The 22,732-nt window shown below is 38.5% G+C and overlaps 1 protein-coding gene across 1 annotated transcript in view; it reads left to right on the plus strand.

The window, feature by feature from the left end:
- The window catches only part of LOC129088580 (contactin-associated protein-like 4), an 89,330-nt gene extending 73,026 nt beyond the window's left edge, over positions 1 to 16,304 (plus strand). The window contains exons 18-24 of the mRNA XM_054595938.1: positions 1,946 to 2,185; positions 4,719 to 4,943; positions 6,659 to 6,792; positions 9,666 to 9,753; positions 13,348 to 13,566; positions 14,975 to 15,046; positions 16,108 to 16,304. Coding sequence (XP_054451913.1) covers positions 1,946 to 2,185; positions 4,719 to 4,943; positions 6,659 to 6,792; positions 9,666 to 9,753; positions 13,348 to 13,566; positions 14,975 to 15,046; positions 16,108 to 16,304 — 1,175 coding nt within the window. The remainder of the gene's footprint in view (positions 1 to 1,945; positions 2,186 to 4,718; positions 4,944 to 6,658; positions 6,793 to 9,665; positions 9,754 to 13,347; positions 13,567 to 14,974; positions 15,047 to 16,107) is intronic.
- Positions 16,305 to 22,732: the final 6,428 nt, after the last annotated feature.

Here is a 22,732-nt window from a genome sequence, read left to right on the forward strand (position 1 = left end):
CCATGCTTGCTTTGATCTGCATTGCACCAATTTATTTTTGCTTTCACTCTCATGTGGTCTCATACTTTATGTAGAGAGTGTGCTCTCACAGCATGATCTCGTGTAGAGAGGCTGCAATGGTCTTGTTAGAGCCGAGGTTCTACGTGAGGTTTAAATACTCACTGATCTTGAAGGTCTCATTTGGTCAGAATTTTATCTGCATTTGGACTTTTTGATCTTTGCTTTAATCTTAGCCCCACTAATCCCTTTTATCTTTTTGTTTTTTTCTAGAAATGATCTTACCTTCTCACAAGTAATTCCTCTAATCACCTACTACTGCATCTTTTATGATGAATGTTTTACAGCTGGATTTGTGGTTGAAACCTACACTAAGCAGGTTTAGCTGTACAATTTGTAAAGATGTTCAAAGTTTCCAGATCCTTTAGGTTTACACATTTAAGTTTAAAAAGGGATATTTCAGCACAACAAAAAAGTTATTTCAAAGTCCCATATCATTGGTTGTTTTGACTTCTGGCCAAGTGGGAGACTTTAACAGATTAAATGACCCTGTGTGTTGGCGATAGTCAAAGGTATCGCCTTTAAAGACAAAAAATGGCCAACTTTTAACTCATTCATATATTATTATTAAAACACAATATGTTATTAATGTAAAACTGATGGTAGCCCCAACTCCAAAAGTTGCGCTGAAAACAGCTGTCACTCTCAAATTATAGTAAAGGGTTGATTATTTAATAACCAGAGAAAAGACCAACACTAGACAACATCCCTTTCCATTTACAGATTTATTTTTCTTGTTGCGACCCTTAACTGGATAAGCAGGTTACGGAAAATGGATGGATGATGATACATGTCCAAATATTACTACTAATTAATTCATTATTTTATTTATATCAAAACCCTATCAATTATACTACGTATCTTAATATTGCTCTTTTATTTGTCTGTAATTAAGTGTAAATATAAGCCTAAAAAAAGACTTGTTTTTTTACTGCCTTAGATTAAATTATCTGAAACTCTGATCTCCCTGCTCGTTTCAGATTTATTTTTTAGGAAATACATCAAATAAGTTAGCAAGATGCAATCAAATGTTTTATGTCGACTCTTACGGTTAATAATTATAAATGAATTCCCAGAATGGCGTTCTTTTCTGACTCACTGAAATCATAAGCAGAAAACACTCAGTATGTTTAACGTATCGTGTCAACACATTGCTTCTAAAAATGGAAACTTTTGAGCCAACATTTGTTTCTTTTTTGACGCCTACCTTCTTCAATGATGTACTCTTTACTTACTTGTGTCAGAGCAGACAGAAGGGCCGACCGGAGCTCAATGATTTTTGGTTGTGAAAAGCTGCTGCTTTTAGTGTTCAAAGATTTGAGCTTTGAACATTGAGAGCATCTGAACTCTGATGACAATTTCCATCTGTGATATTTTTTATTATGTGTGCAAAGGTGGATGTTTTTTCAATATATGTTTGCAGCTTTTATGAAAACAAATCTAACAGGGTGCAAGTAAGGTGCTGGAGGTTGTGAAAGGAAAAGGGATCGAAAGGGAAGGAAATTCCCATTCTGCTCCACACAGACGACGAAAAAAACAGCTGTTCAAACGTATGTTCTGGATTCAGCTTTTCCACCTGGAGCTTGTTCCCTCGTTGCCGTCTCACCACAGTGTCATTTTACAAGAAGAGTCTTGACAGTTTAGAGCTTCTGGTGGAGCAGAGGCGACGTATGTATCTGCTGTAGATGACAGGAGGAGGAATGGAAAACAAATAGAGGGAGAGAAAAAGTACACACCTGTCAACACATAAGGACATAAAAGAAAGGCAGGGACAAAGAGGACAGACACTAGAATCTGTGTTCAGGAAGTGCTAGCTTTGATTGCTTCATTAAACTGAAGTTTAAAATTAAGCATTTAAAAAGAAAATCATGCAATTATGTGTTTTCAGGAGGCACGGCGTCCAGGCAGAAGGGCTTTCGGGGATGTATTCGCTCCCTGCAGCTGAACGGCGTCACCCTGGACCTGGAGGAGAGGGCGAGGATCACGCCGGGGGTTCGACCCGGCTGCCCGGGTCACTGCAGCAGCTACGGCTCGCTCTGCCAGAACCAGGGCCGCTGTGTGGAGAGAGCCAACGGCTTCCACTGTGACTGCAGCCTGTCAGCGTACACCGGAGTCTTCTGCCATACAGGTACTCACATGTACACACTGTAGGTGTTTAGGCAAGTCATACCATGGTATTAAAAAAATAATATGTATTTGGAAGACTTTTTATTTAAAAAGATATTACTATTACTGTTGGGCTTTGGTCACATATATCCTCACAGCAGCATGTCACACCCATTAGAAGAGAAAAGCTAAAGAATAAAAAGGTTTAGCTTCATAGTGCCCTGGGAACAAACAAAGAGCTCAGAGTCGTTCACCAAAATGCATTGAGGCAGTGTTGTAGTGCTCAAGATCTGTCTCGTCTCCTGAACACTTTTTGAAGGTCTCGGTCTCGTCGCCTTCTAGGCCACAGAAGAATCAGGATTTTATAAACAGGGGGGGGGGGGTCAAAACCACAACTGCAGAGATATCACTAAATTGCCTGTGCATCGTCTCATTTATCTATGAGCAATACTGGGATTGCTCATAGAAAACAAAGGAAACCTCTGCAATGCCCTTTGATAGCTTTATCAGGACATTTCTCAAGGTACACTTGAACATTTAAACATAACATTATGGCAATTAAATAAGTGAAATGTTCGGACCTTCATTCGTTTCCTGTTTGTGTTTTTATGGGTATGTGGATCATATGGTTTGCATGTTCAACATTTTGTGTTTCATGCAGTGTGGGACAATCACTGGTCTGGTTTTGGTCTCGACTTAGTCTCAACCCCTCAAAGTGTTGATTCACTCTGGTCTTTGTCATGACCTGGTCTCGGTTTAGGTGGTCTTGACCACAACACTGCATTGAGGTCTAACAAATATGTTTCCTCATAAACATTTGAATAGCTGTGTTTTAGAATAAATGAAATCCTCGTTTACATCCATGTTCACCTGCTAGTAGTCTTTACTTTCCCTGCTGGATTGCGACTTTTCTTCTCTTCTTTGCTCTGTGCAGTCAAAATGGTCACAGTTTGATAAAGCTAAAGCACAGTGCTTTTCTGCACAGTGTCACATCTCGCCTCCGCCCCCTCGTCCTTGCTTTACATTTACTGCAGTCGACTAATATGATTCAAAATCCAAGGTTGTGTTTTGATGTATTGCGTTGTGTCAGCTTGAAGTTCCTTTCATAGGAGAATTAAAGAGTTAAAGCAGGAAATTGCATTTGGTGCATATAGGCAGGCAGTTATTTCAATAGGACTCTTCTAGGATATATTCTCATACTGTACCCTCAGTGGACGGAAATGCAATTAAAGATAAACACGAGGTAAGAAGAAGAGATGTGTGGGGGGTTTTCTGCTGCCGTCAGACAGTGTTCCTTTTAATTCACTGTACACTCTTTAAGAAGTACTTGAAGCATCAAAGGTTGCATGCAAAAATAGTGTCTGTTTGATGTGTAGGAGTCTATATAAGTACATTTTTTGATCATATGTGAATTGCACTCATATTGCGTCATCAGATGAAACTTCATGTCTGAGTTCAGGAGCTTAAGTGAGTTCAGCCACTCTTTCCAACAACCACTGGAATCTACTTTACCTGTCTGCACCCATTTCAATAGAGCTGTTTTCTGAAGTTAGTATGAAGGTTTTTGTTTTTTTTAAGCCCCGAGTGGCAATGTCACAATTGATTAATATTGAAACAATATGGAAAGTTACTGTAGATATATGATTTGTGCTCTGCCAGGGAAACAATAATTCTCTTCCGTGTAATATTGATCAACTACTCTACTGTAAGAAAAACAAACGAGATGCTGCAAAGTGAAATAAATGGTGTTCATGCAGGATGAAAAGTCAACGGATTCCACTTCCAAGAAATATATCAATAAAACTAAAGTAATAAACCACAGTATAAGACTTTGCTGCTATTAGGGCTGTGAATCCTGGCAGCACTTCAATCCTGCTGGGTGTCAGATCTTGTTCTGAAACTATTCCTGAAATATAGAGTTACAACAGTTGCACACAATATCATGAACACTTATACATCATATACATGAAATATGTGAACTCTAATATGTAATAGTCAGTTTTATCAACTGCTAAGCATCTTGCTTATCTCAGTATTCCAAAAGACACTGTACCTGACCTTTTTTTTTGATAGGGCAAATTAAATCTAACAATCGAGACCAGGTCTTGGTTCAGTTCCATTTGGACTCTGGTGGTGTATTTTCAGTATGAAAGGATCATTGAGAACAAAAGGGAGTGAATATAAAAAGGTATTGTTGAAACAAGAAAGAGAAGTACTCAAGATGGAGTACTTGAGTACTCCATCTTGAATCATTGTCCGAACTCTTGATCTGAAAACATCAAAAAGCCTCCATTGAGATTTAATAGGTTTAAATATGTCTGCATGAGACAGTGGCCAAAAACAAAAAGCTTTATAATGCTGTAGTTTTGCTCTCAAATAGATATCTTTGATGTTTGTTTGGCCAGATGGCAACACTGTTTTTTAAAAGAGAACTATGTTTTCATATATCTCGCTAAATCAGCTTTTCATCGTTCCTTCCCATTTCTGATATTGCCAAATAAGAGCCTGCCGCTGTAACCTCTGTAACCTCTACGTGGCTGTGTCTCTTCCTCCAGAGGTCTCGGCCAGCTTCAAATCTGGGACGTCCGTCAGCTACACCTTCAAAGAGCCGTACGAGTTAAGCCGTAACATCAGCGCCCTGCCGTCCTCCATCTACTCTGACATGACGCTGAGAGGAGAGAACATCTCCCTGAGCTTCAGGACCAACCAGAGTCCGGCTCTGCTGCTCTACGTCAGCTCCTACTACAGAGAGTCCCTGGCCCTGCTCATCAACAAGCACGGTGAGGAGGCTTTTATTTTGAAAGTCTGTTTGGCTGATGCACAAGATTCAAGTAGAGCGTCTTGTATACTTTTTTAATCGTCTTGTCTACCTTGACTTCTCTTTCCTGCAGCTTTTATTTATTTAGATTTATTATTTTTTTTAAAACAAGATGCACACAGAATTTAGTGCATCACTTTTAACAAGCCTCTTGAACACCTCTCCTCCTGTTCACTTTCCTCTCTCAGGCCTTTTTCACATCCATTTTTTGTCTCCTCTTCCTCCAGATCATTCAGACTTGAGGTTGAATGTTCTCTATTATTTATGGGAATCTTTTCATAAGCTTCTTTCCCTGTTTGCCTTGCATTCTTCTTTCACCCTCTTAACACCTTTTTCAAATCCTTACACACTCCCATCACTCCCTTTCTAGTTAATAACATCTCTTTACTTATCTTTTCTTGGTTGTTGCTCTTACTTCTTTTATATTATTCTTGTCAAGACTCTTTCTTTCCGCCTGCTTTCATCCTCCTCTCTCAAACTTTTTCAATTACTTTCCTCTGTCGTCCCAGCCTCTCATCTTACCTCTTCCTCCCACTCACGTCATCCTCTCCTGATATCGACCTCTCCTCCTTTACTTCTTCCTCCCTCTCTCTTCCTCCTCATCGTCCTCTGCTCTGCAGCTTTACCAGATCAGGTCTGTCAGATCTTTCCTCTCCCTGGATTCACCCGTCAGCCTCTACTGCCTTTTAATCCGTCCAGCCGGTCTGGCTATTATATTTTGTCTCAGGCTGAAGAAAAAGTGTTCACTGGTCTTATCAATGAGACCTGATGAGTGATGCTGAGAGAATAAATGTTTGGTGGGTTTTCTAATGGGTGGCAGGTCAGTGTCCTGCTGAATAAAACGACAGGAAACTTGCTGATGTGTTTTATAAACTTTGGTGTGACATAAGTATGTTGTGGCTTCTAAGTGAAGTTGGAGGCACTTTGAATTGAAAATGACATTTTCAGCATCTAGTAATCCAATAAAATTGGCACTTTGCTGGCAGATTAGCTGTAAATGGATTTTTTTTTCTGGTGTTAATGACTCAGAGAACGCTGATGGACAGCAGGGCATTAAGGTTTCATGCTGACCGTGGAGTCGTCAGGTAAATGCACTTAAACTGAAGTGTCCAATTAAATCCCTGAGAGCTCTCTTTTGTTCAAATTATTTCTTATTTCCTTCCCCCCTCTGCTGCAGTTAAACCTACTTCAGCCCAAACCTTGTCAATCCCTTAATTTATCAAAAACAACTCAATGGATGAGCTCATACACTAAACAATTATTCCTTCTTGGTAAATACACCTTTGTATTTAAAAACAAACAAGGGAGTCTTTATGGGATTAAATACTATAGCTGAAAAAGTATACAAAATGTAATTATTAAGGACAATGTTTAATTTCTTACCCATCCCATTAATGTTAAAAAGCCCAAATACAGCACAGGGATTCATTAAGGTCTTCATTTAATCCTCAGAATATTATGAAAATGAATACATTTTGGAGTCGTGTTATTGATAGGGAATTAACTTCTACTCCGCTTAATATCAAAAGCTTTATTGATTAAGTTACTCATCATTCTGAATCATCAGCTGAAGAGAAAAATGCATCCTTAAAAAGAGATTCATAGAAGCAAACCTGGATGTTTTCATCAAGAGAAAAAGTTTAAATTGGAGAAAACTTTGTGTGTTTGTGGGTGAAGATAAGCTGGAGGTGAGATACAAGCTGGACAGCAGCAGAGATGCTGAAGTGTTGAGGAGCAGAGTGAAGAGCCTGGCGGACGGACATCTACACACCGTCTCCATCAGGAGACTGACAGACTCTGTGTCTCTGCAGGTAACAATACACACAATCACTAACACCATGTATCTTTTGGAACTTTGGACATATGAACAAATACACGAACTATATCTTGGGAAATTGACCTGAAATGTGTCGAAGCATATAGGGGACATTTTGTTTAGAGGGTAAAATTACATTTCAGCGATAAAAAAGGCTATTCTCACTTTTGGCATTCTCAAACAGAGCATAACTTCATTTGGTTAGTTTAAAATGAGAAAAGGGAGTCTAACGGAAACCTTAAAAGTAAAAACTGTGACATGTCCAGCCACCTGAAGAAAGTAATAACAGATTTCTTTGAAAATATTTACATGCTTTAATGTTCAAAACCACATTCACGCATACTGTCGGTCTGAAAATACTCATATTCATATTCATTCTCCGCCCAAAACGCTCTCTTTTAAGGCCTGTCCCTTTAAGGCCTCCTCACCAAAAAGTCCAGGCTTCTGGTATTGACTTGAAAGAAAAATAAGGCTCACCTATGCTAAGGCAGTTCTCAAGCCATGGGTGGAGCTACTCAGACGGCTGGTTAAGATTGTGACCGTTAACCAACTCAATTTTCCAAACATTAAGAGCAGCCATTCTAGATAAACCTGGACGGTATATATTCTGCCATATAGTTTTGATGATTTCATAGAATTCCATTGTGAATGACTTGATTTTTAACTTGATGAGGAATGAACAAACATCTTTTATGTCTATAACTGATGACTATTGATACTAAAGAGATTGACTTTGGATGGAGTATTCTTTTAACTTGTCATAACTTTGTAAATGGTCAGAAACTTCAAGTGTCCTCATTGCATTTTTATCTCCATGCGGACACTTTAACACATTATAATGACCAATATCTGGTGTTGTTGGAGCCAGTTGAACTTAAATAACATAGCTGTACATGGTCTCCATCCCTTTGCAACCTTTCCTTCCTGTGGAAATAAGGACAGTTTTTGAGCATGTGGCAGTTTTAATTATTCGCTTTACCTAGTTTAGTCGCCTGCTCTCTCTTAAAATAATTTACACTAAAATGTTAGAATACTGGAACTAATGATCTAACAGAGACATATGGTAGATCACATCTGGGTACATTCCGGAACAAACAGAGCCCCCTCTCCACATTACAGTCTTGTTCCTCTCATAGATATTAAACTTAGTGATGACAGCCGAGCTACGGCAGGGCAGCATGGACAAACTACAGAAAAGAAGCGCTTCAGATGAAATATGAAGCGTTTTAATCGTATCTGGATCCACGGAACGTCTTATCGTGTTAACAACAGTCTCAGATGATGAATGAGGTCAACTTCATCTATCCAGCAGCATGAAAGTCGGTATAATTATCAACACCCTGAGATGAAAAACAAGGTGACCTCGCCTTGCATGGGTGCATCGGCCCCCTGATTCACTGTGTGCCGAGGCTCCAGTGAAATATGAGGTGTATCTCATCTTGCCTGTTTCCATCACCTTGAATCATTATATCGTTAGCCACATACCCCGGGGACTCCAGGTGAATCTCAAAAGAGTTTCAGTGTGCTGTGTCCTGATGGCCAGCAGCCTACAGTCTCCACACCGGTCTCACAACTGGACCGTTTCATATCCTCTCCCCTGACCAGATGTCCCGTTGAAAAATGACTCCCTGAAGCCCAATTCACTCGGAGCTACAGATACACTGTGTCCTCTGTTTTTGTAAACTGTTATCAGAGAGGCCAGTGTCCACTGTTTTCCTCCAAGGGTCTCCTGATGATTTCACAGCATGCTCCAGTTAATCCCGCTCTGTTCTCCAAAGGAGAAACGCTCCAGGTAATAAATAATATGTGAACTGAAATAAACTCAAAATAAATCATATCAATTTAAAGCAAAGAAAACTTTACCTTGAGCTTATCTAGCTCAATATCAGCAAAACAGGACTGTTAACACTTTCCATCCACAGTATTTGCTTTTCATTTTGTTAGGGGTATGAGCACACTAGTAATATTATCTATCAGCAACATGTACAACTACCAGAACATTTACTCTTGTACAGCATATGTCACCTTTTTTTGATAGTGGAGACCTGTTTGTAAAATGGAAACTCTGTATTTGGTTCTAACGAATTTGCATTCAACACACTTTCCACCAACAATTGTATTTATTTAATGTTGTCTAAAGCAACAGCCATGTCATTCCCATCTGCCTCAGCTTGTATATAGTTTGTAATATTTGCTAATTAGCATGTGTTCGCTTGCTTACATGCTAAACTAGGATGGCAAACATGGTAAATTGTATCAGCATGTTTAGCTCAAAGCCTTGCTGAACCTTATTTCAGCCCCACAGAGCCACTAAAAGACATGACATGAAATACATACCAATACACTAAAATACTTTTTTCACTCTCTATCTCACGCAATTGATTTCAACAACAAACACAGGAGTGTGAAAGGACATAGTTAATAATTAAGACATGCGGGTGTGTTTCACAGCACTAAACATCACATTTGTAAAACTAACGTTTAGATGTATGACCCTTGAGTGTTGCTTTACCCAGAATTCCAAGAAAGTGATACCTCGTTGAAATAATAAGTATTTGAAACTCGTACTTACAAAGTCAAATCAGGCTAAAAGTAAAATATTAGAGTAGCTAAGTATCTCTTCAAGCACTGGTGTCAAATGGCTGAAGCTTAGTTTGAAACTTGAGTTTGGTTCTGAATGGGTTCATCCCCACTGTCACATGACCAGACTCCTTTAATGAGGGCTCTACAATTTCAGATTTGTCTTTCACACAAGTAAATAAAATATTTGTTCAAAAAGTAAAACAAGTTACTTTATTTAATTAGTCTTCTGAGGCAACAAACAAGTTTTACCATCAGTTAATAAGAACAACATGTTGGCTATTTCAGATTGACCAAAATCCCAGAGAGGACTTCAACCTGACATCTGATGGAGAGTTCAACGCCATCAAGTCGCTGGTGTTGGGCAGAGTGCATGGTAAGTGAGGATGGAGTAGAAGCAGAGACAAGGTCTTTTTAGTTAGAGAACACTCAGCGCAGAGATGTTGGGCTTTATCCGACACTCATCATGTGCCCTTTTATGAAAATATGCAGGCATAAATGTTGCCAAATGTGTTAGTACAAAGGATAGAAATATAAATCACTGAATCGTTTTGAGTGCTAATGGACGATGTAAACAATCCAGAAAGGGAAGTTAGATGAAGCCACATGAATTCTTGTGTTTAACTTTAAACTGAGACTTACCTGTAGAACAACATGTTGTGTGAGGGTGTAGAGTTGATGCTAATGTTGTCGGACCACATCTTGGACCTTTCAGTTATGTTCCCTACAGCATCCTGATCAACCTGTTACCTCGTTATTAAGTATTTGTTGAGACCATACAGAATGATGAAATACCATGCTGTAGTTTGGCTGGAACCTGATAATCTAATTTTCTCCTGTTTGATAAATAGATTTAAGATTTAAGACTTTCCCAACAGTAAAACAAAGAAGGGAGTAAAGGCTGCAGAGAACCTGAAACTAACTGATAATATGGTAAAACAAGGAGTAGATTTTTTTAGCTATCCAGGATAGGGCTGAATTATATGACCTAAAACTAAAATTGTCAATACTTTACTCAGATAACAGTGAATCATTGCTTGCTTTGCCTTTATTAAATTCAGTATGACCAGTTAAATGTTCTGGACAAGACTGTTTGCTTAGATGGTTCAGGAGGATATTAACATCATTTGACCTCCACTGTTTATCTCCTCACCTTGCTACAGTGATGCAAGTGTGTACTCCGGTACTCCATGACATCACTGTTGGGTGTGGTCACAGGTGCAACAAAGCAAACCCCTGTATGCACACGAATTACATCGAATCAATGACACCGGCTACAGTCAGTGGGGAAACAACCTGAGAATGTTCAGAGAAGGCTAGGAAACATTTTTCAACCTGCTGTTAGATTACTCTTTACACTTCTGGTGATGTGGAAATTTAGAAATTTGCAAAATTGATACATTGTTGGAGATGCAAAATATTTGTTATTAATTACATAAGATTTATTGTCCAGCACTAATCCAGGAAGTCAGACCGTTTGGTCGAAGCCCTGTTTGCCTTCACATAGCACTTCCTTTAGTTACAGAATTGAACAGAGTCCATTTAATGGTGTCTCCAACCCGCGCAGCCCAGGGTCCTGTAGCAGAGTTGGGGTTAGATAGTAATTGGCTCCATCAGAGACGGACTGAGATATAAACTGTTACTAACATGAGGGATTGAAAAAGGCTGCAGTCACAGCTCTCTGAAGACAGAGACACAGCAGCCACACTGTCATTTTTTAAAGCAAACAAACTGGCTATTTAGTACAGTTAAACATGTGTCAGCTACTTTAAATGGCTTTCATAAGCACTGTAAAGACATATTATCAAAAATGTCTCGGTAAAGTATCCTTTTAGTTTCTTAGTCAAGTAGCTCTTTACTAGATTCTTGTAACTGAGTGCAGGTTAAGAAAACATGCAGAAGTTTGTTGATGTTGTTTTGTGGCACCACAAATGATGTATTTTCAGAGAGAAACCTTCCAGAAGTTTGTCAGTACATTGTTCGAAGGTTGAAAAAGGAATGGTCATTATTTTCTATTTCCATGGACATGATGCAGTTTGTTTAATTTCATATTTCTTCTGTGAGTGCTCGGCATTGCAGTAGAATGTATAGCCCATAAACAACCTCAAAAAGGTTAATTGGATCCCACACAAGCCAGCATTATTTTCTTTTGATTAAATACAAATTACACTTTAACAATTTTGCATGCAATCATTTTAAATTATTCCATTTCCTGAATGCCAAAAAATGCAAGTCATTAATTTTCAAGCACTGAGAGAGGCCTCTGAACCCTCAATTACAGCCTAAGACAATTTAAAGATTAATTTCAAAACATTTTATTGGCCTTTAAATAGTCATGTGACTGTTTCATGCAACTCATTTTTATAATAAATTAAATAAATCTACATTTTATGTGAGCCATGCAAATAACATATTGTATGGAGTAACCATTACATTATCGCCAAGATCTTATCTCTTGATGTGAAGCTCCAGGATGTTGCCACTCAGCTCGGTGTGTTTTAACCCCGTCATGTCATCATGTGACCGGTCTTCCCCTCTGACAAACCAGAGGAGGCAGAGAGTCAGATCAGGATCAGAAAAAGAAGCAAAGGAAAGTGGATTTTCTGTCGTTTCCTGCCAACCTCGTCATCCATCAGCCTGACTAATGGACCCGGAAGGAATACAGAGAGACAGGGGGGGGGGAGGTGATGGAGTGAAGAGTGTTTCTGCTGAGAGGAGCTTACAGGCGACAGTAATGCTTCCTGCTGCTCTCATCAACATACAGATGTGTCACCTCTCAGTCATCTGAACAGACACTGATGCAGCTGGTTACCGCGGTAACGTCGGCTCTCACAGCTGCTGTTTACGCTGCTGTGAAGGAGTGGAGGTGAATGATGGAGGGATTTAAGACAATAAAGTAAACAGATAGAGGTGAGAGTGCACATCTGTCTCGAGGGGTGATAGATGCAGACTGTTGAAATGGGAATGGTAAGTTTCTTTATGCATGACATTCTCTCCGATTGGATGGGGACGAGCGTTATGACTTTGTGTCAGTTTGTGTCCTGATGTTTACAGGTGCTTAATCAGTTCAAGTTAATGTATTGCTTACAATGTTCCCACAACTATGGTCAACAGGAGAATCTGTAGCAGTCAATGGACCTGTTAGTGCATGGCCATATGAATTGAGATGAAGCAGAGGTTATATATTTTAAAGATTATACTGTTCCACTACGGGATGTCTGACTCAGTTTTTTTTTGTTTTTTTTAAGCAAGACGCTTAAACACTTCCTGACTCAGTCAGTGTCAGTCTTGCAGGATGACGTTAGGAGCTGCCAGGATGTGAATAAGTGGAAAATGTGTTTACATTATTTTGTGTAGATGACAATCAGATGTCATTACATCTGGAAGCTGTCATTCAACTCGCTGGGGTTGCCATAGAAACAGTTGCAACTTTCCTAAACGTGTGTCACAGCCGGACTGTGAGTGATTGTACATTTATATACATTTATGTTTCAAATTCTTCTGTTTATCAAGTTTGTTATAATAATGGGCTCTGATATACTGGGAATGTAATATTATGCATTGAGATTCTCCTTGCTGATTTCACACCACGATAACATTTACTAGGCAGAAATCAGAACTCTATCAAGGGAAATGCAAGGATTTACTCGACAAACTACCATTTATTTTACTCTGATGAATGGCCCATAAGTAATAAACATATAGCTGACAAAAACTATATAAAAATGCCTCTTTCATCTCAGTATAGGTCTGTTGTATTTACTCTGTGTGAAGGGATGTATTTCAAACACGTCAGGACTTGGAAATGTTTTAGAAGCAGAGTTATTCATCACCAACTTGTTTAATGATGGATGTCAACATAATCTTTATGAAATATGTACAGTACGTTTTATATTCTGCAATTTGTGGCTCTTTTCTTGAGTTAAACAAAAACACATTCAACCCTCTCTCGTTTCATTTCTTTCTTTAGGGTCCGATGATTTGGACACAGACCTGTCCAGGTTGGCGTCTCTCGGTTTCACCGGTTGTCTCTCTGTGGTCCGCTTTAACTCCATCAGCCCTCTGAAAGCTGCTCTGCTCCACCCACACACCAGCCCCGTCATCATCTCTGGACCTTTAGTCCAGTCCAACTGCGGCTCCTCGGCTTCGGCCAATCCCTACGCAGCAGAGAACACACACCACCTTTCAGGTAGGGAGGAGTCAGTTAGGTTGGGTTAATTCTATATCAAGTTTTATACAATTGTGTTCTTTCAAATGTCATGGTCTTATAGCTTCGCTCGTACAAATAGTAAATCCTGGAAGTTACAAAACATGGAAAATCACATTACCTGTGTACGTAGAAGACTGAATGTAGAAGGTCGGAAACTGGATGATGAGGCTCTATTAAACATTGTTAAAGGACAATATATTTTATACATTTTCTTATTGTCGTCACATTTCATGACAAGACCAAAATCAAAAATGAACAGATCCTACTTACAATTAACAAGTATACCACTTAGCCAAAGCCTCGTTTATCTTATTCCTCTGTGCCACCCATAAACAGTTTAAAATACTTCGTCGCACTTCGTCACACACACACACACACACACACACACACGCTACGGATAAGTTGACAGTGACGATAACAAAAAGAAAAGATTGTCGTTGTCTGCTTTATTCTCAGTACCAAAGAAAAAGCCACAGTCAGTGCAGCCGACAGTCAAAACAATGGTTTGTTGTTGCCAGATTGGGAGTCATTAAAGTATATTTGGTTAACTTGTCAAGCCTGAAAGCCCTTATTATGTAGCATAACAAGCTACACTGCACAGCTCATTCATACCTGCTATGGTATTTGCCTCTCCTAACACTTTGTTCATCTGTGCATCGGACCACTCAATTGGTTTGGAGCTATGAATACAGCTTTTATATGGAAACTAAAAATGATCAAACATGAAAGGACATTTCTTAGGACAGATGTTGAAACCCACTGTAGGTTATGGTTCTACAACCCTTTCCAATACGATTCCAATAAGGATCATTTTTATGACTATTTAAAACCGATTGCATTAGATTAGATTTTAGTCTACACATCGTATTCCAGCTCTGTTTCTGAGTATCTGCTTTAAGGTTGAAGCTAGTACCACACTTGTCTCCTGTTGTCTTTCCATTTCCGTGCCTTGAAATTGCATGAAAGTTGCTTTTACAGTTCGTAAAGATGCTCATTAATCTCACACAGTAACCTGCTTGTTTTCCGGAGCCTAATGACAGCGTGATCAATGCTTTAATTAATTTGGACACCAGAGGAGACTCCTTTGGGATTTTCTTTCCTCTGGGCTCGCTCTCATCCAGTTTGTGATGCTTTATTAGAGTCATTTGGAGAGCTGACGTATTTCCCCGTCTACTCTGAATGATGATGTTCTGATCTTGTTTTTCATTCTCTCTTTCCGACTGTTTTGGGGAATTTATCCTTTCATTTTCTATGATTCCGTCATCTTTTCTATAATTCTTGTTTTCTTGTCTCTTCGACATCTGTTCTGTTTCTTGGAGCCCTTTGATTTTTCATTTTCTGTCTTTAATATGTTTTTTCCTTCTTCTGTCTTCTTTCTCTGCTGTAGACCAGTCTGGTTCAGTGGGTTCAGGTCAGCCTTTAGTCAATGCCATCAGGACTGACTCTGCTCTGATTGGAGGTACTGAACCGTTTCACTGTATTTCCCTGAAAAAAAAAAAAAAAAAAAGGACATTTTCACAGGCACAACACCAGAAACTTTGTTTTTTGGTACACTTTTGACAATCATTGTCAAGTCAATCATACTGATTATCGAATATTAATAAATCAAAATTCCTCACACTACCTTCAAATGGAATGAAACAGATGCCCCTATAGGACCTACATAATTAAATAAGACCATCAGCGAGAAGATTGGCTATTCTTACTAACACTTAAGATTCCACGTAAAATCAGACACTCACAAGAAAGTACCTCATGGCTGCGGAGGCCCAGAGAAGGCCCAGAGAAGGGAGGGAGTCATGTGAAAACCAGAACCAGGACTGAGCAGGGCTAGACTGTCAGACCCTGCTGCACTAAAATGACTAAAGATTAATATGAAAGGTGACATCACTTTTGCTTGGGTGAGCATTGTTGTTGACAGATGTTGAGCTCAACAAGAGAGTAAAGTGATGTGCCACACAAAATTCCTTTTAAAAACTAATTTTAAACTTTATTGCTCTGCCAGCACAGATTGATTCAAAGAGACGACTGAAAAAGTTTGATCTATAATCGAGTAGATAGCAAAGGTAGGGCCCAGAGAAAAGTCATTTAAAACTGTCCATTAAACTGGCCTGACTGTCTCAGTGCACAAAGGGCAGCTCACCTAATTAAACCTATGCAGGAATTGCTCGCTGATGGGAAAACTTATTTGCGGTTACCTTTAAAAAAAAAGGTCTCTTTATAATGTAATTTAGTATTAAATTGATTTTTAGTCGTATTTTAGAATTCCAATTAAATGAAACCTGCTCTCATATTCCCAAATGTGCTCAACAGAGCAGAAGAGCCTGCAGGGTAAAAAGATTTAAAATTGTGTCTTATCTACTTGAAAGTTAGATTAGTAAGATAATCAAAACATTAGGAAAATATATTTAAATGTGCAGTAAATGGAAAGATTCGAGTAGTTAGAAGCATTTATGTATACTGAAAGACAATTATCTCATATCCCAGCCTATTACATATTGAATTTCCTGTATCTTGCAGGTGTCATAGCAGTGGTGATCTTTGTGATTTTGACCGGCCTGGCGATAACCGCCAGATTCCTCTACCGCAGAAAAGAGACTTATAGAAACCAGGAAGTGAAGGGAGTCAAGCAGGAGGACAGCCAAGATTTCCCTTTCAACAACCAGACGGACTCCCAGAACGTCTCCACTGAAAACCCAAAGGAGTATTTTATCTAACTGGAGGCCTGATGACCAGATGAACATGTGGTATCAGACAGGCGAGTCCTTCCAGGCCTCAGGACTTCATCCAGAGCCACTCAGACTTTGCTGGCATAAGTGGCTCAACGGCATCTTGAGGCAAAAAAATAAGAAAAAAGAAAAAAAGAACAATCCAGTTTTGTCTTCTGTTGCTTTACTGTAAATTGTGTATAAACTGATAACAGGCAACAGTGTTGGACTTCTAAGGTGTTGATATCCTTGTTTCAACTGTAGGTATTTAAAAATGTAAATGTTGAATTAATGTCTTTGTAACAATCTCTGGATAACGTCACTTTGTCATATTGAAATGTAGGGAATAATGCAGGTATCGGTATTTTTAAGGTGTATGGGTAAGAAAATATTAAGATAGGCCATCTTGTGGTTGTCTTTTCTGTAGAAGGAGATGGGTACTTTTATGTAGAGACAGGAGAGCACTTCGAATTGGCAGGATGTTGTTTTACATCCCCTGGAAGTTCAGTCATCATGCCTTTGGTTGTGATCATCTGATTTTGCCTACTTTTTACAAAGTCACCCTCTAAACCCCAAGGAACAGTTTACAATACCTCCAACCTCCGGAAATGTATTTTATTTCAACCATATGCCCCACTTGCAGCTTTTAATACCGCTTATATATTTACTGAAATTATTTTCCCACCGGAGATCTTATGAAGCTCAAACTTTCAAAGTAAATGTTCTTCAGTGAGGGAAAAGTTTCTCTCGCCGTATTTCAGAAATAACTCCAAATTTACGAGCTTAGTCATGGATGTATTAAGCTTTAAAGTTATTATCCTTAAACTGGATATATAAATCAGTATCTTCTATAATAATCTATCGAAAGACAATATGATAACAGTCTGACAATGTAAAAGAGAACGCTAATATTGAAAAATTAGATAGAATAATCACCCAAAGCGGCAGCTCCACTCCCCTTTACAGAGCTTTATAGTTCCTTTCAGCTCATTGTTCAGCTGTCAGGGGCAGCAGTTTAACTTTTGTTTGTAGTTTTGGTTCAGTCTCGTAGCAGAAGGCAGCTGTTATTAGCAAAACAGTTCTAATAACCCACAGCACACTCTGCTCAGCACCAAACGGTAGACAGGAACAGTTAGCACCTAGCTGGTGAACATAGCGGAGCATTTAGTGGCTTAAGCGATGGATATTTCCCTCAGGAGTTGATGACCAAAAGCAGAACTACGAGAGTGAATGTTTGACTTAAATTCATCAGATGGACACAAACACAACTCCAATGGAACGATACCGTTGCGCCGTAACTGCTCAATGTGTAAATGAGCAATTTTAAACAATTAAAGAGATTACATTACATTTACATTAAGTAAGGCAGGGCGATAGAGAAAATTGGATCAAACAAACCCTATGTTTGACCAAATACCTCGGTATTCATATCGCAATGATAACATATCGTTGACGTTTCTTTCTTCCCCCTCTTAAGTTTTCCCCTCCCTGCTGTAAGCCACCTGCTGGGAGCTTCCTCTTCTAGCTCTGTAAATGTCTCTGAAGAGTAAAGCTTTGAACACCAATGGCAGCGCAGACTCTACAACACTGTGGCTTTGTGTCAACTCGTGCACTGCACCCAGAGACAGTTAATGTGTTTTTGAAATGCTAATCTGCTTCTGTCTGACAGGTGGATTGTGACTCGATGGCAAGCAGAGAGATAATCAGAGTGAGGCAGCAAGATAATCCTCGACCGTACGTGAATGTAATGAAAACTGTATTTGAAGATGGCGCAACAAGTGAACAGCTGATGACATGCATTCTGCTTGTATCATCTGTGTTAACAATTGCAAGGCAGTGCATCTCTGCGGCATCAGTTCTGCAGCAGCCGCTGACTCTTAACTTAATGAGAAGTAAAACTGAAGTAGAAACCATGTCTACACATAACAGTGCGGTTGGTTCAGATCTTCTGAAAAAGGGTTGCTTGATACAAAAGTGAGTATTTTTTTTCAAAAGCATGTCATTTTTTTCAGTCATGTTTAACTTGAAAAAAGGGACAGAAAAACTTTGAGCACAGAGCATAAAAATAACCAGATCCCACCATGAGGTTAAAAAGAATAAGAAAGAAAAACATTGCAGGCAGCAAGATGTCCTTTAGTTTTTAATTTTAAGTCCAATGTACTGTCAAACCATGTATGTATTCAGAAAAACGTTCCATAGCAGCTTTATACATTTGGACCTGCGTCCGTGCGCCTCTACACCTAAAATTATTTTTGGACATTTGGGAATCAGGTTTGCTGATGATGGTTTGGTTTCTTTTCTGCCAATGTTTGTAGTTAAGATGAATGGTTCTCAGTGCAACTATGATGATTTAATGGTACCTAGTATTGGTGAATAACAGTGATGTTAGTAAGTTTGAGTGACATGCCATAAAATAAAAATAAAGAGAAAAAAAAAACTATATCCAGAAGATTTTACCCATAATTCTGGTTGTTTGGTTACAGACAAAATCCTGTTGAAGAAAATAAATTGAGTTTTTTTTCAGAGACTTGATGTGATTTTAATTTATTTTGGTTGAATCTAACACCACAGTATACATGGATAAATACTTGTTTAAGAGGTTCTGCTATAATAATGTCCATAATCCATAGTAGTGCGTGCCATTCGCTGATGAAATCTGACTGAGATGGTAACACACTCAAGTTCTGTTGTAGAATAAAACCCTCGCAGAGGATATCAAAGTGATTCTCTGTGAAGAGCCACTTAGCCCGTATAAAACGCTCACTGATCTGAGGCAGCTGAATCATGTCAGGCATCGGATTCCTTTTTGACTCATTTAAATCACTTCGTGGTTGTGATCACAGACAAGATGTGAAACTGAGTTGCCTTCGATTCTTCAATATCACTGATGCTGCCAAACTTTATAAGGATCAGCAAATTCACCAGAATCTAATGTGGTACATATTCACCGTCATTAGTTAGCAGTGCAGTATACAGTTCATGCATTTGATCGGGAGGATGAATACCACAAGGGTTCTCTTTTTACTCTGCTGTCAGACAATATTGTTGAGTTGTAAAGCTTGAATACTTCAATTTTTACCACTGAATCTGAGCAGACAGATCTTGGAGGTTTATCACATCTAATGACATGTGTCAACTTGTTGTTAATCTGTGTCTTGATATATCATGCATGCATTGTAGTTCCACGACAAACATTCTGACAGGAAGTGTTTTGTGCTTTGAGGGTAGTTTCATCCTTCATTGAGAACATAGAAAATCAATATGACGAGTCTTTCAACCCTACGGCCAGACAATAACATCAGTATCAAAACCATAAATTACGTTCAGTGGAAACATTGTTTTATGTCTTAAGCCATTGTTTAAAAAAACAAAAAACAAAAACATGTGGGCATGGAAACTTCCATAACATGTGCTTAAAAAGATAAATAAAAATAAAGTTAAAAAAAAATTAAAAAAAACTCAATTCACCAAAGCATTAGATCATGCCTCATTTGCATATTTAAATATTAAAAAATAAATAACTTAACTGGGAAACCTTCATGTTGAGGACAACCGTTTAATTTACCCTATTTATCTATAGTGTTTTCAAAATGTATGGACTGTTACAATACACTTCTTTAAAAGTCAGTTCTCAAAATTTGTTTTTTAAGCCAGAAAGAGACACTTCAGTAGCACTTACATACAAATTTTCCAGTTTCATTCATATCTATAATGTTTTTCAGCTAGGAGTTTGTTAATATATTATCCATAGCCTGATAGAGTTATAAAAACAGATATCCCAAATTCCATCTGTAAAAAACACATTTTCTTTTAGTTTCATGGTGCTTTATTAGATTTTTTAACCATTTTCAGTTGGTGTCTCCCCTTAAATTCAGTAAGGTAGCAAGCATAAACCCAACTGCTTTACTCTACTGTTACTTCTTTTAAAGCAGCTCTAACTTCAATCAGCCAATAATGCAAAATAAACGCTGTGCTGAAGCTTCGTGGTAATGAGGCAGAGAAAAGAAGACCTGCAGTCATTCCTCTGTCTCACTCCGTCCCTTACACAAGCATTTCTCTCCATCTAATCCTGATCTTATTCTGATCTTCAGATGATGTTGAGGAAATCGATCCCCTCATGACCAACTCCTCCCAGAGGAACCCATGGGACTCCTGCTGTTTGACACCTGCTCACTCATTGCTATGCAATCACAGGTTCCATTTATGACGTTTAAATGAAAAAAAGGAAGCTAATTTAAAGATTAAGATCTTTGGTTATTTCATTCATTTAGAAGAAAAATCTATGAATTATATGAATAAAGCAGAATAACTCACTGAGGTGATTTTAAATAGCCAACATTTACTGCTGGTGCAGTAATAATTGATGAATAATGTGCTATATCACACATTTCCCCTTCAAAAAGTAATTTAAAGATTAGGATCAGCCTTCTAAAACATGGGTTTCATGTTTTTCATATTAAAGTGCTTAGCACCCAGGACATTGATTTGTGCTAAAATATTGATTAATCCTATCCATTTATTTATTCATTATGCATATAGATATACATACATTTATATCTACATAGGTCCGTCTGAGTCATGATAACAATGTCTATCTATGTTGTGAAATTGTTTAACTTTTTCTTGAAGTTGATCAGGTTTAATTTTTTGATATCAAACTAATTGGTATCATTCTGGAGCTGAGATAGCACAGTTCAAATATTGAAGAATTAAAACAAATTTGTAAGTAACTAGTGTTAAGTCTGTAAAGTCAGGCTAAATTAAATAATACACAAGTCTTTGACTCTGGACGTTGACTTGGTAAAACATAGGTTGAATTTCAGATTGCCCTATTGGGTGACAGATGTTTCCCTGTAACACTAAATATTTTTAATAAACCTTATATGATGCCACCAGCTGTCTCCTCTTAGATTGTAAGGCCAAAACCCTGGACTATTTAAGACTCAGAACAGCTTTTCTATCAGATCAACTGGTTGTTTATATTCCTAAAAAGCAAAAGGAGTAACAATGTTGTCACATATGCAGAGGAATTTTGCTCTGTTGGAGTTGATTTATAAATCTTCGTTGAGGGTGAGAAGGGTCGTGTAAGTAATGCAAAAGCCAACTTCATTAATGTGCTGTTTGAGATAGCATGGAAAGATGGTCTGTTTGCATATAGACATTATCTGTCTTCCTTGCTGCCCACATTTGAGCAACTTGGGGAAAAAAAGTTGCCTTTAAAATAAGAAAATAAAAAAAAGGTTTAGCAGGGTGATGCTAGCTGTTCATTAGTGCTGATGTCATTTAAACGCTTGGCTGTCAGGGGAAAATAACAAGTTTACCACAAACTGACACTTGTAGCAACTGCTATTCGTCCCAATTTGGTAACCCCTAGAGAAACATTTATTGCTAAAGTAGGGTCGATTTTGGTGCTGGAGGAATCATTAGTGCCATCCAGTCCGAGTGGACACAACAACCTTAAAATATCCCACAATATTTTGGAGGCAAGAGAAATGTCGCCAAGTAATGAATTAAACATAGCAGCAGGTAAAGATATATTAGTGCTTATCAGGAAAACATGAATAATGTATTCGCTAATGGTTCCATTTAAAAATCGCGATAGGTTTTCTCTGCTGGTTTGTGTGTTCACACACAGAGCAGCGCGACTGAGCTGGAGCTGACAGCCACGGTTTAATTTCCCCACTGGGCAGATTTGGCCCTGTTGAAATGAGGGTTTTAGAAAGCATTCCCATCTCCGCAGGATATATATATATAGCATGTGTAAAGAAAAAAAAAAAAAGTTTAGGTGAACACGTTTCCCCCAGACCAAACCCAGTGACACGATTAGTCACTCGAAGTTGTTGATTTTTACAACAATGTTGCCTTTTGTTCCAGTTTTCAATTAAGTGTAAGTATTTTATTGCCATCCATGTGCAGTCAGGCAACTCAGGATGGACATTACGAAGTGCTGCTACCATCATTGCTCTAGGGGCCTTTGAGGCTGTCTTGAGGACTGAGATGCTGTATCCTGCTCTGCCTCGGACACAAAGGGGGAAAATAACCTGGTGCTAGTCAATACTGTGCTGGCCTTTACTAGGCATAAACTGTTGATGAGAAACAGTTCTTTATATGAAAACAAAGCAGTATGTGGACTCTTAACACACCCATGTCAGGAAAAAGAGGCGACATTTGAGGTGACCTTCAAGAAAAATAATTGATTAGTATTTTGGGGGATAGTTTGATTAGTTTTGAGGTGAATACGTTTATCTGCCTCTGTCTCACTCCAGTTTTTTTTTCTTGTTCACTTTCTCCAGATTTATTTTCAGTTTTTAATGTTTCTTTTTTCTTGGATATGTCTTACATCTTATTTGATTTCTAATGTGATTGTGCACAACTAACCCCAATATATTGGATTAATTGTCCACAGATATGTCTAGCACAGGCACTTCTGTGCTTGT

Source organism: Anoplopoma fimbria, chromosome 3 (genome assembly GCF_027596085.1).
Source record: "Anoplopoma fimbria isolate UVic2021 breed Golden Eagle Sablefish chromosome 3, Afim_UVic_2022, whole genome shotgun sequence".
Lineage (NCBI taxonomy): Eukaryota > Metazoa > Chordata > Actinopteri > Perciformes > Anoplopomatidae > Anoplopoma > Anoplopoma fimbria.